Raw genomic sequence first — 19,559 nt, forward strand, 5'->3', positions numbered from 1 at the left:
GATTTGATTGTATAATGTGTACAATTGAACCAAATTGTATAATAAAAACCGAATAAGAAAATTAAAATTTCAAATGTACATTTGCATATGGATCAAAGTTGTGTGTAATTTTAGGATTTAACCAAACAAAAACCAAAACTAGGCCACTTATGTTTTTGCCTCAAAGAGACGAATCAACATCAAATACATTTAGATATTTGAATTTGCATTTGCATTTTTAGTCTATTTTTCAACACAAAAAGATTTGAAGTTCTTCCAACAGACATAAAGAGCATAGAGTTATGGTTGGTTTTGTAACACCCTTAACCCTTATCCGTTACTGGAACAGGGTTACAGAGCATTACTAGAATTTTCTGATCAAATACAGATACTTCATAACATTTAACATTCATGTCATATATTATTCATAAAGTCCCTTATATGAGCCCTCGAGACCCAAAATATGCATTAGAAACAAGTCGGGACTAAATCGGGTACTCAAAGAATTTTTCGCGAAATTTCAAAATTTTTCTTAGGTGTAGGGGACACACGCCCGTGTGGTTAGGCCGTGTGGGCATTCGAAATGGGACACACGGCCGTGTCCCAGCCTGTGTACAAATTTGGGAGCATTCTGACTTGGGTCACACGTCCAAGCCACACACCTGTGTGCTAGGCCGTGTGAACATACTGACTTGCAAAAATAAGGTGTAGGGGTCACACGGCCAAGCCACACACCTGTTTGCCAGGCTGTGTGATCAATTCTGAGCATTCTGTTTTGAAATTTTAAAGATGCAGGGGACACACGGCCATAACACATGCCCGTTTATCTGCCCGTGTGGATAAAATAAGGTTATTTCCAAGCCTTATTTCTCACCCATTTAGTCTTCTACCTACATTAACATTTTAACATATTCAAAAACCAATCCATGACATTTAAACTAAACCAACTCCAAGTCATAAACATGTCATATACCTCATTTCTCAACATTCAAATTTACCACATTAATCAAAACATCTATTTGCTTACTTTTACCAACTATACTATCTCATCTCATACATCAATATGCCTATAACTTATCCATCACTCAACCACATCAAACACAACAAGCATGAAGAAACCACACATATTTATACATAACAAAAGTATGTCCAACTTAAGCCATTCCAATGGCTATTTATAACCAAAACACATATTAGCCATCAATGACCCAATTGAACCTATACATGCCATTATACCAAAACTTAGTTCGTTACATATACCGAAATAAGTTGAAGGTTAGTGTGATGATGCTCCGACCAGCTTCCAACCAATTGGAGCTTCCGAATTACTATAAAACAGGAAAAATAATACAGGGTAAGCATATTATACTTAGTAAGTTCGTATAACAGGAAATTAACTTACCATTCATTTACATTTAAAGTAAGCATGTAAAATTTATCCAAAAAATTTTGACAATTTGCCTAAACACATAATCTTAAGAAACATGTTAGTCATGTAATTCATGTGAATATCAAGAAACAAGGATGAGCTCATCATGTAACAATTTTCATGTACACATGTTTTCCACATAATATATTCATATAACATATACATTTCCATAATAATTTATCTCAAATTCAGATTATCCCATATCAGAACTTTGCCCATTGAATTTATTAGAAATATCGTTGAACACTCAGGTAGTACACTTGAAGTGTACAAACTATAATCAGTCAATTCATATTCAAGAGTGCTTATTAGAGCACATAATTGGGAAGCCCTCTCTCGAGCCTTATAACGGGAAGCTCATGTGAGTCATGTAATGGGAATCTTATCCGGGCTGTATAACAGGAAGCTCATGTGAGCCAATAACGGATAGCTCTGAAGAGCCATATAACGGGACACTCATAAGAGCTGTGGTGTGTCCACAACACATGCAAGATCACAACCGATCGGGATGCTCTAAAGGGATATTAACTGGAAGCTCGCAAGAACTATACAACAGGAAGCTCGAGAGGGCCAAATATTGGGATACTCATGAGAGTTAATAACGGGACGTTCTTTTGAGCTGTGGTGTGTCCGCAACATATGTAGGACCACAACCAATTTGGGAATCCTGAATCCAATCGAATTTCATTCATTCCAAAAGGACTTAATATTTGTCGGGCATTGTCATATATGTAATTAATTTCATGTACATGGAAATTACACAATTCATGTAAATACAACATTCAATTCAAACATACAAATATACACAATTTTAGTTACATGAACTTACCTTGACAAGTGTTCGTGAATTATAATCTATTAATCTGATACTTTTTCTTTTTCTCGATCCAATTCTGTATTTGGTCTATTCAGGTCTATACGAGTAAATTTAACTCAATTTAATACACTTCATATCTTAGGAAAAATTACCATTTTGCCCTATACTTTTAATTAATTTTGATTTCATCCCTAGGCTTAGAAAATGAAATTCATGCAATTTAATCCTTATTCTAAGCCTAGTCAATTTTACATATAGCATTTGCAGCCCATGTAATTCATAAAATTTAGAATTTTTCCATGAATTTTACATCTTTACAATTTAGTACCTAAATCACAATTTCATCAAAATTCACTTTATAAAAGTTATTTATCTATTAACAACATTTCATTTTCTACCATAAATTTCATAATTAATACATACTCATCCATCGAAAAACCCTAGTACTTTGATAACTTTGCAAATTAATCCCCGAGATAGCTAAATTAAGCTATTACGATATTAGAAATATAAAAATTACTAAAAACGAGACAAGATTACTTACCTAAGTAAGCCAGGTAAGCTTGCTTGAGTTCACTTCTCTTAGCTAGGGTTTCCATGCATTTAATTTTGGGAAAGATGATATAAAATGATGATATTAGATATTTATTTTATTCATCATCTTTTATTTATTTAGTTTCCAATTTAGTCCTTTTCTTTTCTTAAATTTTCATGGATGAATCATCATACTTATCTACTAACTCCTCTTAATGGTCTATTTACCATATAAGGACCTCCAATTTTGAATTTCATAGCTATTTGATTCTTATAGCTAAGAGAACTCAACTTTTGCATTTCATGCAATTTGGTCCTTTTATCAATTAAACATGTAATCTGTAAAATTTTTTAACGAAATTTTTATACGATATTTCTATCACACGGTAGACCATAAAATAATTTTAAAATAAATTTTTTTACGGACTCAGATTTGTGGTCTCGAAACCACTGTTCCAATTTCACTAAAAAACGGGCTGTTACAGGTTTGTTTGCTTTCATTGTTGTTTTCTCTATTTAAAATCTCTTTAATAATCTCCTATCTACACAATTCATTATTGATAAAATGCGTACGAAACAGGACCGTAAGTTTGTTCAAGTCACGGATTTGACTTAGGGTTCTAGATGAATGAAGGAGAACTCTGAGTTTGATTCAACTTGGAACACACACAAACCCAAGTTACATATAAAAGAATTAAAGGAAACAATTAAAATAGCAAAAATTAAATAAATCAAATATTTGAATAATTAAACAAGAACAAAATGGAAAAAAGAAGAAAATAAAGAAGATAGATGAAAGAAGATGAAGATGGCATGTAGAAGTCCTAAGTGTTGGAAAAAAAAATCCAATTTGAAAACGGTGTCTTACATAGCGAAAAATTAAATTTTTAAAAACTGACTCGGTTTGTGATAATTATTGCATCAAACCTTAGACAGAAATTGTACTTATGTTTTTGAATAAGCAGATCCTTGATGTTTTTCGGGCTTCAACCAAACGATCTTCTCCACTATTCTCGTACTATGAACTACTTCAAGTGTGAGCTCGAACCAATTGAATCAAAACACAGAACTAGAAAAAACTTCTTTTCCTTTTGGGGTGAAAACAAAAATTCTCTCTTCTTTAATAGAAACCGGTAGAATTGTTATTCTAGAAAATTATATCTAATAGTTGAGAATAAATTCTTGCTATTTTTTGGTAGAGTTCTCAAAGTTGTGCGTTAGTAGCTTTATTGGTGTCATCTATTTATAGAAAGAGAAAGTAGAACTCTTGTTGAATCATAGAAGTTTATTTCAACTAGAAAAACAATTTCCTACTTAGAGTAGGAGTAGGGTGGATGGCATCCTTTAGTATTCCTACTAGAGTTGTCACCCCTTCATATTCCATGAGAGGAGTTTGGGTCTCTCTCACATCGAGTCCAATTACGAGTACTTCTTGGACTTTTCAACCCAATACTTTGTAATTTGATCCAACCTGATTCTGTTTTTCTATTTCCCAAAATAAACTTCAATATTTTATATTAAATAATTTTCTCATCCCAATTTTACCCTCGATAAAATTATAACGATTTTACCACTGATAAAATTTAAGAAATTGTTATTTTGCCCGAAAATAGAGAGACTTTTATTCTCTTAGAATTAAATATATTTTCTGAAATAACGATTCTGTCGGTTTCTATTTGAGAAGAGAATTTTCGTTTTCTCCCCAAAAGAAAAGAAAGTTATTTCTAGTTTTTGTGTTTGATTCAATTTGATCGAGCCCACACTCGAGGCATTTCGTGGCACGAGAATAGTGGAGATGTCCATTTGGTTGAAAGTCGGGCATGACAAGGATCCGTCTATAAAAAACACAGGTAGATTTCAGTCTAGGGTTTGTTACTATAAATTTCACAAAGCGAGTTAGTTTTCAAATTTTTTTATTCTCCACTATGCAAGAAAACTGTTTTCAAATCGGATTTTTTCTAACACTAAGATCATTCAATATAAGCATCCCTCAAACACCAATTCATGCACTTCAACACCCTTAATCAACAATATATTAATGCCTTATCACTTACATATTAACTAGCCAATATATTACATTTCAAGTCTTAAATATATTTATCCATTCATCTATGCCATAGATAGTTGCAGCTTTTAATATATTTCAAACCATATTTAGAGCTCATATTCATACCACATCCTATCGACCAATTTTATACACCCAAATTCTATCCCAAAAGTACAAAGACATAATCTAACACCAAAATCAACCCAACCTAGGTACATGTCGCTTAACTAACGAAAGAAAATACACAAACACTATTGAGTCTGAGATTATTGGCTAGATGTTGAAGTCAATACTTGTAACCTCAAAATTGGACCTAACCTGCACGCGAAAAACAAATCTTACCTTGAGCAATAAAGCACAATGGTATTTCTATTATATGTGTTAGTATAATGCAAAATTTGAACCAAATGTATATAATAAATCTCAAGTAAAAATGTTAACTAATTCACATACAAATTATGCAAATCTTCAAACTGTACAACAATTTAACCATTATCTTTTCATATCGGCCCTCAGGCTCGTTTAACCGGTTTACATACCTTTTGACATGCTATTAATATTCAAATTTCGTAAATGAATACTTGTAGTGCAACACGTAACATTTGATCATTTCCAATACCAATAAACCAATTAATGCATTATATCCCCTTTTAAACTGACTCAAACTCAAACAGATACACAGATATCAACCAACATATCAAATTTGACACCTAGTGCCTCATAGGAAAGTCCAAAGTAAATATATTGCGCCTAGCGTTCATCGGTATAACCGAAGTTAAAGTTGTTCCTAGCACTTGTTGACATGTAGTTAAAGTAACTCATACTCAATCTATCCTATGGCATGCCAATTATATCCGACTCTGTCCGAGCAGTTAATAGGGAAACCAATTTCCAATTAATCAAATAGCTCAAATTATATTTCATCATTTTCAATTCATCAAGCGATTAACCATTTCATACATAACATAACATGATTCAACCCAATTCAAATTATATTTCATAATTTTATCATGTTTCACTATTTTCAATTCTATTCAATTTAGTCCTCTATCTCGTTAATCAATCACAATCATACCAATTTAATTCATAACCATTTTCAACGAACCTCAATATTATGTCGTGCAAAATAGAATAAATATGCAATAATTGAAGTGACTCAAACCATAAAAATACGACTCAAAAATTCAAATTACTCATCGTTGGCTATTGTCTTTTATTTCCCTCTTGATGTCCCGGTGTCGTCTTTGGCTACGAATAATAATTCGAAAATACAAAATATCAAATTCTATATCAAATCACATTCAATTACAAAGTCACACATATTCTACAATTTATTCAATTTAGTCACTAAAACTAGGACAAGCATAACTTTCAATTTAAAACCTCGGATTGAAATTCGATTTCACAATTACTTATTAGTGGCCTCCTATTTTTTATTCCTACTGTTAATTTTACATTTTATTCAATTTGGTCCCTAATAGGCAAAACTATCGTTAAGCTTTACAATTTAGTCGTTTTCTTAAACCAAGCTTAATTTCTATTAATTTAACACCTAAAATTTCAATTCTCAACAATGAAATTTTTAAAACTTTAACATTTTTATAAATTGGTACATGAGCTAACTAAATCAAGCTCTCATTACCACAAATCTATAAAAATTATAAGAAAATGATATAATTTTGTTTACCTATTGATGGTCGAATGTAAAGATACAAAAAATAGCTTCTTTCTTTGTTTTCTTTATTTTGGACGGTGGAAATGTTGAAGAAGATGATACTTTTCATATTTCCATCCATTATTTTCTATTTATATTAGGTTTATTTATTAATTAAACTTAATTAAATTAGTTAATTACATTAGTTTACTTAATTAGTCTTAATTATAACAATATAAATGACCATCATTATAGTCCACTAACTATAAAAAAACAATGGTTTAATAACAATTTTGGTCATTTGGATAGTTATCATTTAGGTCCTCAAGCTTTTTCAAATTAAAATCTATAGCAATTAAAATTTTACGATTTAGTTCCTAAACCTTAATTAACTACAATTTTACTAAATTACTTAACTAAATTTCGATTCATTTATATATTATTTCAATCTATATCTCTATTTAATTTTTACAGACTTGATTTACGGAAACGAGGTTCCAAAATCACATTTTCTAACACCACTAGAAATCAGGTTGTTAAATCCCATGTATTAAGTCCAATTGTATGTGCTTATTGAACTTTTGACCCAACAGTTTGTAATTTAATCCTACCTAATATTTGTTTTCTATTCCCAAAATAAATAATATTTATTTAACTAATTTAATTAATCAAATTATCTAAATTAATCTTCCAATTAAATAATTTTCTCAACCCAATTACGATTTCGTTAAAGTCATGACAGTTTTCTTGTAAAAGAATCCATAAGGAAATACATTTAATTTTCATATTCAACTAATTCATAATGACTAATTAATTTAATTTCATATTTAAACTTCAATCATTTAATTACAATTAATTAAATAATAATTCAAAAACCTTAAATTAATTCTCAAGTCATTTCTATACTCAATGAAAAAACACTTTCATTTGTGAATGCGACCTATTTCTCTAACTTTATCATTTCTATTCATTTCATTCATTTTGTTCTACATGCAATTCATTTATGGTTTCAATGAGCTAGTAGAAAGATTGATTGGACATTTGTAATTAAGGCTCAAGTAATTTATAATTAAGTTCTAAACTTTTGCCTATTAATTATAAACTTATTTAGTTACGATGTCATTCCATTATAATATCATGACTAAGCTCTCCTAATTACATATCATTACAAAAGCTACTTAATCGATGCTCGTCTAATGACATTATCATTAGTGTACTATTCTTATAGGATATTCTTAATCTCTTTAGGTTAAATTTGTTCTCCCAATATGATCATATTTTATCTTGTGGTAATCATTACATCTTTCTTCATGAAAAGTCAATTACTATCAAATAGTAATTAAGTCATTTATCACAAAAATAAATGACTCGTGACCATGTTTACTTTTCATCTATCATTTTAATGCCAATGAGAGGATATAATTTTTCCCATTAGTTGAGTTATGAACTCCATTATTATGAATGATACTGTAACACCCCAAACCCGTATCTGTCGTCGAAATAGGGTTACAGAGCATTACCTGAGTTTTCAAATCAAACGAACATAAATTTCAAAAATTTTAAACCATATCAATAAAGATATTAAATGCAAACCAAAACATTCATATTGTCCCTTATACGAGCCCTCGAGGCCCTAAAAACATGCTAGAAATGAGTCGGGACGAAATCGAAAACTTAGAGAAATTTTTAGAAAATAATGAAAATTTTTAAAGATGTAGGGGTCACATGGCCAAGAGATACGCCCGTGTCTTAGGCCGCGTGGAAATTCGATATAGGGACACACGACCGTGTCCCAGCCCATGTCCTTGCTCGTATGACTCACTAACTTGGGTTACACGGCCAAGCCACATGCCCGTGTGCCAAGCAGTGTACCCTTCAAAGTAACCCCACACGCCCGTGTGCCAAGCCGTGTGTTAGGCCATGTAACTGCCTGACTTGCAGGCTTTAGAAAGCTATAGGGGACACATGGCCGTGTCACTTGGGCCTGTGTCACACACGGTTGAGACACACGCCCGTGTGGACGAAAATAGACCATTTTACAAGCCATTTTTCTCACCCAGCATGGCATATACCTACAACCAAAATTGCACATATACACAAGCCATAAACAAGGGATCAAAATCATGCATAAACAAGTCATATAGATATAGTATAATATCATACAACCAATATGCCCTTAGGCACCTCAAATGACAATATGTAAACATGTCTAACTATGTAATCTAATTGACCCAAAATGATCAATTAACTTCCAACTAGATTTTCCTCAACACATATCATTAAATCTACTCACTAAAACGTACCAAATGGTACTAAACAATGTCATTCAACTACAAAGTACCAATACACAACTTTTCCAACAAGTTACAAACCATATATAATATGCATATTCAAACCATAATTTCAACTTCCATAATCCAAACATATGAAGCAAAATATCATGCCTATAAGGCTAATATTTACATGTCAAAACTAAATTCATTTCATCACCAAAAATATCATAACAGAAGACAAATCAAATGGTCATTTCAACAACCAAAACACATAGGCCAAACATTGATAAAAAATGCCTATAAATGCCATTACAACCAAAATCAAAACATTTAAAGTATTGATAAAGCTGATGGATAGTGTGATATAGCTCTGACAAGCTTCCAACCCAAACGAGTTTCTGATACATTATAAGACACGAAAAATGACACAGAGTAAGCATATAAGTTTAGTAAGTTCGTATAGCATAGAATATAACTTACCATTTAGTCATATAATAGGTAAGTAAACATAGTATATCCCAACATAATTTGGTCAAATGCCTAAGCACATATACACCAACCATGTTAGCCATGTAAATACATATATAAACCAATAATCATGGATGAGCAACAATTGATTAAGTTTCATATACATGTATCATCCAATTCAATTTTCCATATACCATGTAACAACATTTCCATATAATTCATATATATCCTTGTAATAGTTCGTATCGAACTCTTATCATTTTGTATCAGAACATTGCCTGTTGACCCATTTAGAATACAGTTGGATACCCGGGATAGCTCACACATGGTGTGCTAAATCATATAACTGTAATCTGTCAAATCCTGTACATGTATTCTCACACAAGTGTGAATCGGTATGCTCACACGAGCTGTGAAAATAGGTCTGCTCACACAAGCTGTGGGTCAGAATGTAGCTACACGATGCTGCTCACACGAGCTGTAGAGTATCCGTAACACATGTCAGACCTCAACAATCGGTAGGATGTTCAGGACCAACACTCGAATCATGTAAACCCTAATGACATGTCATTTATATCCTACAAATTCCTAAGGTTCAAACGGGGCTCGGTAATCATCATACGTCGCTAGATATGCAACCAGTATGTACGTATAGCAATTTATAATACAAGTATAATTTAATTAAAAACATATACACAAAATTTAATTACACGAACTTACCTCGACGAGTATACGTAGATAAAAAAGTGATTAATCCGAGACTTTCTCTTTACCCCGATCTAAAGCCGTACGAGGTCTGTCTTGATCTATATGGATAAATTTAGCTCAATTTAATATATATTTCATTCAATTTAACCCAAAATCATTTTTGGAAAAATTACTATTTTGCCGCTATACTTTTAATTTCTTTACAATTTAGTCCTTAGCTTGTAAAAATGGAAATTTATGAAATTCCACCACAACCCACTATGGTCGAATATCAACTAGGTCCTTAGCAAGTCTCATATTTCATTTATTTCACAATTTCACAATGTAATATTTTCTATTTTTCAATTTAATCCCTATTTGATAATTTTATCAAAAATCACTTAACGAAAGTTGTTTATTTAACAACAACTATCCATTTTCTTCCACAATTCATCAAAAAACATGCACATTCATTAATGAAAAAACACTAATAGTTTAACAGTTTCACAAATTAGTCCCCGTGCTAGCTAAATTAAGCTACAACGAACCTGAAAACATAGATATCATTTAAAACGGGACAAAAATACATACCAATCAAGCAAAAATGAAGATGGCCGAACACTAGATTAGGAGAACAATGAATCTTCGGCGGTGGCTTGATGAAATGAAGAACATGAATGCCTTTTACTTATTTTAATTATCATTTAATTACTAAATTACTATTATAACCTTTAAAAGCATTAAAATTTACACAAATGTCAAGTCATCACATTACACTATCTTCATTAGTGGTCTAATTACCAAATAAGGACTCTTACTTTAAGGTTCTATAGCTATTTAATACCTTTAGCTATTAGAACTCAACTTTTGCACTTTACGTGATTTAGTCATTTTTATCAAATTGAGCATGTAAACAGTAAAATTTCTTACTGGAAATTTATATACAATATTACTATCATGTTGTAGGAAATAAAATAATAATAATAAAATAAATTTTTTGACTTCAGATTATGGTCTCGAAACCACTTTTCTGATTTCACTAAAAACGGGTTGTTACAACTCTCCCCCTAAAGAGGTTCGAATATTGCTTTTTCATAGTTTCCTCGAGTTCCCAGGTGCTTCTTCTATCTTGTGACATTGCCGAAGAACCTTTACTAAAGCTATGTTCTTATTTCTCAATTGTTTAACCTCTATCATGTAATGACCCGTGACCATGTTTACTTTTCATCTATCATGTAATGCCAATAAGAGGATATAATTTTCTCATTAGTTGAGTTATGAATTCCACTATTATAAATGATACTACATATTGTAGAAGTTGTATACCCAATGCACCAAATTACAATTCCTTATCTATTTAAACTTAAGCTTTTACTTACATGAAAGTATACGATTCATGCATACATAGTCCATCATCCACTTAGGATTAAGGTATGTCACACTATGAATATCAAAAGTGAGTAAATCCATAAACATATTTAGGATCTATTCTACTTGGATCCTATCCAATGTACTATCAGTCTAGTTTGTGACATCTAGTCTCTACCTTTTGAGAGTCATCTGCTCTGATGCTAAAGACAAAACATCTCTCCAATCAAAATTGATAGACGCCATATTAGTTTTTCAATCTGTTTTCCCATTTCTATTTAAACCAAAGACATGTTTAGGTTTATCTACTAATACAAGTTGTCTTTCTGTATTACGATCCGACTATGTAATACCGCTTAGTATTAGTTAAACATTAGATAACTAGTGAGTCAATATTTACTTCCATTTTGCTTTGCCTGCAAAAATATTGAGAAAAATATATAAAGGGTATTAATGTAATTAATGAGTGTTATTGTTAAAACAATTTATTCGAAAAATATAAGTATACAAAATAAATATACTACACATAAGGCACCAGATCCAACAATGGTCTTATTGTCTTAAGACACTACTAAAATTGTGTTATACTGTGTTAGATTCGAACCCAAACTTTGTAATGGATCTCGTGTAACCCTGCGACTATTAATTTGAGATTGTTGGACACTTGTAATACTTGAATAGAATTTAAAAAGAAAATAATTTGAATTATATTATGTTTATATATATGCTTTATAAATTTGTAAAATGATTCATATTAGTTTGAGTTGCTTCGACAACCTAACGTGACATCACACCTTTGGATCCGACGACGGAGTTGAGTGTGGGGTGTCAAACTAATCCTGTTGAGGTATTTGGCTAGTCTTCCCCACATTGCAATCTTCAAGATAGGAATCTGAATTCATTTTTTTAAATGTGTAATTTATCTTATCATTACATCTAATATTTTTTAATATCTAAATATGATTTTAATACTTCAAAAGATGTAAAACTAATTTAAGATTCTTCACTAATTAACTTAATAACTCTATTCAAATATAGGTAAATTTGATAACGTCGTTGAGTCTACATACGGAGACATGTACTATCAAATAATAAGTTCTTTGATCTTGTTAATTTGTTTTCGTTAGTAACCAATTATGGCAAATTATTGGGGAATATGATGATAATGAAAATCTAGACTAAAAATAGTCATCCTGATTAATTTTTTTTTTATCAATATCACGAGCCTTTCCCTAATATTTCAGGTTTAAACAAAACTGGTTTTAGAGAATATATCTGTGTTGATATTTTATTAAGCATATATTTAGTTTAGAGAAAATATGTGTGTTTATATTCATGTTTTTTAATATAAGTTGTTACGTCTTAATAATTCTGGAAGTTCATGTATTAATGCAATATTCATCATATTTATTTATTTTAGTTCTAAATTTAATTAAATAATAATTATTAATATAATTAAAGGTTAAATTTTAGACACTAAAAATGAGTTTTTAACACAAAGAAGTTGGGCAACGGAAAAAATCTGTTAATGCTGGGGCGGGGGAGGTGGGCACATTGTAGAGGCAGACGAGTTTTACCGAAGATCTATGGTTCAACCGATACGAACTTTTAAACAAAAACTAGTTTTGGTTTTTGAAACCGAGAACAATAAAACTGAAAAAGAAAAAAAAGCAAGAAACTTGGTGCTATATATGAACAAAAAAATTAAAACTAATGTTATAAATAATTCCAATTTGCTATATTCATTCCATCACCAACACTAACAAAATCCATTACCAGTTCCAATCAATATCTTTGTACCTTCTAACCCCTGCGAGAGGACAACCATGGCAAATAGTAATTCAAGCTCCTACACCACTGGAATGGAGGAAACGAAAAGATCGACAGAGGTTTGCCTTACATTTCCTCCCAAAGTCATCTCTCCGGGCTTGGCTACTATACTGGTTGAAAATGATAAAGATGAACAGCTCATGACCTATTCTGGGCCGAGGCTTCATTGTCAGATGGTTGTCATTTTTGTTCTCACTCAAATAATTCATAGTCTGCTCAAAAAATTGGGACTGCCATTGTTCATCTCCCAGATTCTTGTAAGTGCATGCATGCCCTCAAAATGATAACATTTTTATTCTTTTTTTTAGGAAATTCTGATAAAAGGGTTGTCGTTTGTCAATAATTTTTCTTAATGCAGGCAGGAATATTACTCAGTCCTATGCTTTTCAGTGATCGACATTCTTTGGTTAACATATCAGAGGATAGTGTTTCGGTTTTGGGGACAGTGGGAGCCTTGGGTTTTGTGTTCTTTTTGTTTCTAAGTGGGGTGAAAATGGACCTCAGCTTGACACTAAAATCTGGAAAGAAGGCCATATGTATTGGTTTGCTCACAGTGGTGGTGCCTCTGATATTTTGTATGACCACAATTAAGAATCTTCACCCAGAAGGCAATGAGTTTTCAAACAAAAGTTTCTTTCTCGCAGTAACATATTCTGGAACTTCATTTCCGGTCATACATAGCCTTCTTAGTGAGCTAAAAATCCTGAACTCAGAACTCGGCAGGCTTGGATTATCTGCAGCACTTATAGGTGACATTGTGACATTAGTTCTTACCGTGTTTAGCCTATGGGTGAAAACGGGAATTGAAAAAGGAATAAAAGAGGCTCTAATGGATGTTGGACTGGCTCTGCTCTTTATTGTAATCGTGGTGTTTGTGTTGCGACCAGTGATGGAATGGATGGTGAAACGCACGCCTGAGGCTGGCCAAATCAAAGATATGTGCTTTTTTATCGTCGTTTTGGCATTCATGATGTCACCTAGGTTCACTAAACTATTTCGTGTATATTTTCTATTTGGTCCATTTATTCTGGGCTTGGCTGTCCCAGATGGACCCCCTTTGGGATCCGCTCTAGTCGAAAAGTTAGACCCTATAATTTCAGGATTGTTTTTGCCTATATTTGCTACAACATGTGGCCTAAGGTTTGATCCGTCTTACTTTAAGGACTCTACCAAGTTTGCATATCACCAAGCCATTGGAGCTGTGGTAACACTTTTGATCAAATTTGTGGTCTCTCTTCTAGTGCCCTTATTATGCAAGATGCCTACAAGGGATTCTTTCGCACTTGCGTTTATAATGATATCCAAAGGAATTGTTGAGATGGGTTCCTACAGCATCATGAATGACAGCAGAGTATGTATTTCTTCTATTGTTGAGATGATAATTGACATAAGTAGAGGTGTCTAATGCTTTCTTGTTTGATTCCCTTAAACAAATGCAGGTTATATCAGAGGATATATTTACTCACATGACTATTGTGATCATTTTGGTTGCAAGCATTGTGCCAATACTTGTGAAAAAGCTTTATGATCCATCTAGGAAGTATTTATGCTTTCAAAAGAGGACCATCATGAACTCCAAGCTCAACCAGGAGCTTCGATTGATCAGTTGCGTTCATGTGCCAAGTAATGTCAGTTCTATTATCAACCTATTTAATGCCTCATGTCTGATTAGAGACAGCTCCATTGCTTTGGATGTCCTTCACCTTGTCAAGCTTAGTGGGCGAGCCACACCGCTTTTCATTGCTCATCATAAGCAAAAGAAAACACAGCCCAACAAGTCGTACTCCGAGAATGTCGTGCTCGCTTTCGAACAGTTTGAGCGGGACAATAGGGAAGCTGTATCAGTGAACGTTTTCACCGCAGTATCTCCACCAAATTTGATGTACGAGGATATATGCAACCTTGCCATGGACCGCCTTACATCCTTTATAATACTCCCGTTTCACCGGAGGTGGTACATTGACGGGAGCATCGAATCAGAAGATCAAACCATAAGAAGCCTGAACTTCGACATCCTTGAAAGGGCGCCTTGCTCGATAGGGATCCTTGTTGAAGGACGCCGCAACCTAAAAGGTTCCAATGTTAGAGATCCATTAGCATCAAATAACTCCTCATCCTACAACATTGCAGTGATATTCATGGGGGGTCAAGATGATAGGGAGGCTCTAGCGCTAGCTAAACGCATTTCCCAAGACAAAAATGTTAGCCTTACCGTAATCCATTTCAAAGCTGCAAACAGCTTAGGCGCCATCCTAACCGAGAATGATAGAATGCTTGATGATGCAATGTTGAGTGACATTAAACAAAGTAAATGCTTAACATACATTGAGAAACAAGTAAAAGATGGACCGGAAACTTCAAATTATCTTCGATCCATTGTGGAAGACTACCAACTTCTCATTGTTGGGAGACGATACAAGAGGGAAAATCCTCAGACCTCAGGTCTACAGGAGTGGTGTGAATTTCAAGAGATTGGGATTATTGGAGACTTACTTTCATCTGCAGATTTTATTGGCAAATATTCTTTGTTGATTGTGCAACAACAGCAACAAAGGACTACTTGAGCCCCAATGCATAGGATAGGATAAATCTGTAGTAATCTTTTTTCGTTGTCACTAATGACATTAGATAGGATATGTGTATGTATATATATTGTTTTGACAGTTGTACAAATATAAATATATTCTATTCAGGGAATAACTAATTTTAATTTAATTTAGTTATTAATTATTACAAAATTATGGTTTTCATCCTCTACTATATTTAACTTAAAAGATTTAGTGATTGTAATTTAATCTGCTATAATATGATTTTCTTTTATTACTAAAAATATTAAGGAAAAATATTTAGTACAATCGCCAATGAAGTTTTTAGACTTCACTAGTAGGGTGAGGGTGATGATAAATGTCCTATAGGGATATAAAAAATATTTTAAAAATAAATATAAAAAATAGATATATTGTAATTTTAAAGGCTGATTGTGAAATAAAAATGTACATCGATAGTGTATCAAATACTAACCGTACTATTAGTGGTATGTCTTAGTTCATATTACTAACATCATTAAAAGATTAGCTTAATATAACATTTGGTATCTAACCTTTAACACATTTTTCCTAATTTAATTTCTAAGTCTTTTGTTTTGTCCAATCGATACATAAACTTGTCATACGTTATACAAATTACTCAAATTCATTAACAATGTTTTTTGAGGAAGCAAAAATAATCAATGTATGTCCGAGATGTAGTAGATGACATGAACTAATTTTTTTTTGTATTTTAAATGTTCAATTACATTTAGTTTATTTATTTTATTTTATTTTATTTTAACATAATGATTTTCTTTTATTTCGAGTTTTAAATTTCTTGTTTTCTTCTTCAATATTTATTCTTTAAGCATAGCTCAAAGCACATTATTTGAATTCATATTTCCTTTGATAACGACAATATTTTTGTGGAATTTAAGACTTTGTGAAGACCAAGTCATGCTTTAAGCATGTAACACCCAGTTTTTTGTGGGTATTAAGTTTTGGCAAGTAGGCTGAGAATAATCCATGGAACGCGGCTCTATCCACCCAATAGTTGTTTTGGCGTATAAGATCGGGCACATAGCAAACGTTAGAATATTATGTAGGGATCGAACTCAGAATGTGCTAAGTTGTAAGGAAGGGGAGTTTGGCAAAAGTATTGAGAATTTTGTAACTTGGAGTTATCGCCGAAGGTATTGTATGCCAAGTCCATTGAGTTACTGTGCTAGTTACATTAAAAAAAAGTTTTGATTACAAATTGATAGAATCGAAGAACCAAGTATATAATTTATTGGATTTTCAATTAGATTTTAAATTAGGTTCTCTCTACAGTTGTAAACCATTTAGAAATGCAGTGCTGAAAGTTTTGACACTGTCAAGTTCCAATAAGGACTTAGGTTAAATATGTGGATATTAAGGGTAGAGAAAGGAGGGAGTTTTTCTTCTTTATTCTAAAGTATTGTTATCTAAATATGGAGGAACCAAAAAGTATTTCCTTCCCCTTTAAACTGGAGTTGTAAATCTGGATCTTTGTTAGTGACTACTCCATGTCAAGGTAAGTACTGTGACCTTACATGTTAAAGTTATGAAAGATTAAGTCTGAATATATGCATGGATAGTAAAATGAAGAAGTAAGGCTTTATGTGAGGGTTATCTAGGTTTAAGATGATGGTAAAGGTTACAAATGAGTTTTAATGGTATTCTCTTGTTTAATAAGGAGTGGTTATTGTAGTTTCTTGTTGGATCTGGAGTTCAAACTGCTATTTGTGGTTGTCAAGTGAGTCTTTATGCTAACTCTTATATGTGTACTATTTGTACTAAAAGATCTACAGAAAACTAGTTAAAAAGGTGATGTCAAGATCTTGAAATTTATAGTATGATATATTTGTGACTATATAAGAGACCACTTAAGGATATTTATGATTATGTGTTTGTTGAGGATGGTATGTACATCTGGTATAGATCTGATGATTCAAGTAACATGATGGGGAGTTTGATTGTATATGTGTGTCTTAGATATATGCTATGATGTATATTATGTTAAGAGTAAGTTAGTGATCTAAATGGTGAATGAGGATTGTGTTAATACATGATCGGCCTGTCAAGTGAGTTCGTGTCTGTTCACCGCGGTGTTGTCAAAAGGGGTCCGTCAGGACTTTAAACACGAACTCTAAAAAGCAACCCCATGGCCATGGCACCTTTTGAAAGGAATTAAAGGACAGTTATTACCCAATGGGGTTCTCTGCTTGTCCCAAGATGATAATGGGAAAACCTCACATAGCGTGAGTTTAGGCAAATCTATATCGTAAACAAGTCATGAAAGAAATGCTTTTGTGGCGAATCATGAAAGAAATGCATGTGGTGAATCATGAAAGAAAAGCCTTTGTGGAGAAATATGAAAGGAAATATTTTGTGGCGAATCATGAAAGAAAAACCATTGTGGCGAATTATGAAAGGATAGCCTCTGTGGCGAACCCTACAAGGATAGCCTTTGTGGCATACTCTGGAGGGGCTGCCTTGTGGCGTGTCTTAATAGGACTCTCAGTGAAGAGGTTGAAAGATGTTGTTTATAGCGTGTCACGGTAAAGCCTTCATGGCGTATACTAATGAATTTCCCTAGTGGCGCATTCTGTATGCCTCTTAAGCGTAATCAATGGAGTCAATAAGAACAAAGTGTATCTATGGACTGTATGGTAAATTATTATGTAAGACTAAGACTCAGTCGAAAATAACGAATTGAAGAGAAATAGAGATGTAATGTGTAATACCCCTAACCCGAATCCGACTCCAGAACAGGATTACAGAGTATTACCGGAGTTTACAAAATTAATTATCAGACATTTCATTTTATCTAGCATTCATATTAGAAACCAATAAAAATTATACGTATTATCCCTTAAACGAGCCCTCGAGGACCAAATTACGCATTAGAAACAAATAGAGACTAAGTCGAAAACTCAAAAAAAATTTCGAAAATATTTAAAATTTTCAACACTGTAAGGGTCACATAGCCGTGTGTCCAGGTCGTGTGACTCACACGGTTTGGAGACACGCCTGTGTCTCAGGCCGTGTGGGCATTATGTTTTGTGCAAATTTAAGATACAGGGGACACGACCACACACGGTTGAGACACACGTCTGTGTCTCTGCCCGTATGGACGAAAATAGGTCATTTTACAAGCCATATTTCCTAATCTGTTACTAACCTAGCCCCACCAATTCGCAAATCTGCAAACTATAATATGGCATTCAACATAAGCTAAAATAAGTGACTAATCTCAATAATTTACATATAGACCAATATTAAACAAAATACCTATACATGTCATTATGACCAAAATTAAAACATTCAAAATTACCGATAGAACCGATGGATAGTGTGATATATCTCCGACAAGCTTCCAACCTAATCGAGCTTCCAATAATCTAAAAAGTAAAAGAAAATAATTACGTAAGCAATGAATGCTTAGTAGGATCGTATAAAGTTTAATCATATCAATTCATTTTAAATAAGAAATTTATACATATCCAGAATAATCCAATATTGATACCACAATATTCATAAAGTATATTCAACAACTTTAACTATTCCAAATTTCTAAATTTTCATTTGCATTTCTTTACTTTCCTCACTCATTCCATATGCATAACTTACTAATCATAAACATACCATACCACCATAACCATAAGCTAATGCATTTGAACTTAGCCGCTTTTTAAAATTAATCATATGATAAACCATTTCATAAGAAATTGCATAATTTAAAACTTACCACTCTTTCATGAGCACAAGTATATTTTCATTTGAGCATTTAACCTTTCAACGCATCATATAAATAAACATATTACCATTTAACCAGTAGCTTGGCATTTGTCTAAACATCAACAATAACACTTGTTAGCATACTTGAACATGTTTCATATAAATTCAACATTGATAAACTTA

At 32.6% G+C, this 19,559-nt stretch overlaps 1 protein-coding gene across 1 annotated transcript; it reads left to right on the forward strand.

The window, feature by feature from the left end:
* Positions 1-13,082: 13,082 nt before the first annotated feature.
* LOC105781420 (cation/H(+) antiporter 4) lies at positions 13,083-15,650 on the forward strand. Its single transcript, XM_012605961.1, has 3 exons — positions 13,083-13,343; positions 13,445-14,437; positions 14,526-15,650. Exons 1-3 carry the CDS (start codon positions 13,083-13,085, stop codon positions 15,648-15,650), a joined length of 2,379 nt encoding a protein of 792 aa, XP_012461415.1.
* The last annotated feature ends 3,909 nt before the right edge of the window (positions 15,651-19,559 follow it).

This window comes from Gossypium raimondii, chromosome 13 (assembly GCF_025698545.1).
Source record: "Gossypium raimondii isolate GPD5lz chromosome 13, ASM2569854v1, whole genome shotgun sequence".
NCBI classification, from domain to species: domain Eukaryota; kingdom Viridiplantae; phylum Streptophyta; class Magnoliopsida; order Malvales; family Malvaceae; genus Gossypium; species Gossypium raimondii.

What these genes read in the sequence shown, in the direction of transcription:
- LOC105781420 (XM_012605961.1), top strand. Translation starts at nt 13,083, where the DNA reads ATGGCAAATAGTAATTCAAGCTCCTACACCACTGGAATGGAGGAAACG. An exon ending in TGTTCATCTCCCAGATTCTT is followed by an intron (nt 13,344 to 13,444) that starts GTAAGTGCATGC and finishes TTCTTAATGCAG; the next exon opens with GCAGGAATATTACTCAGTCC. An exon ending in GCATCATGAATGACAGCAGA is followed by an intron (nt 14,438 to 14,525) that starts GTATGTATTTCT and finishes AAACAAATGCAG; the next exon opens with GTTATATCAGAGGATATATT.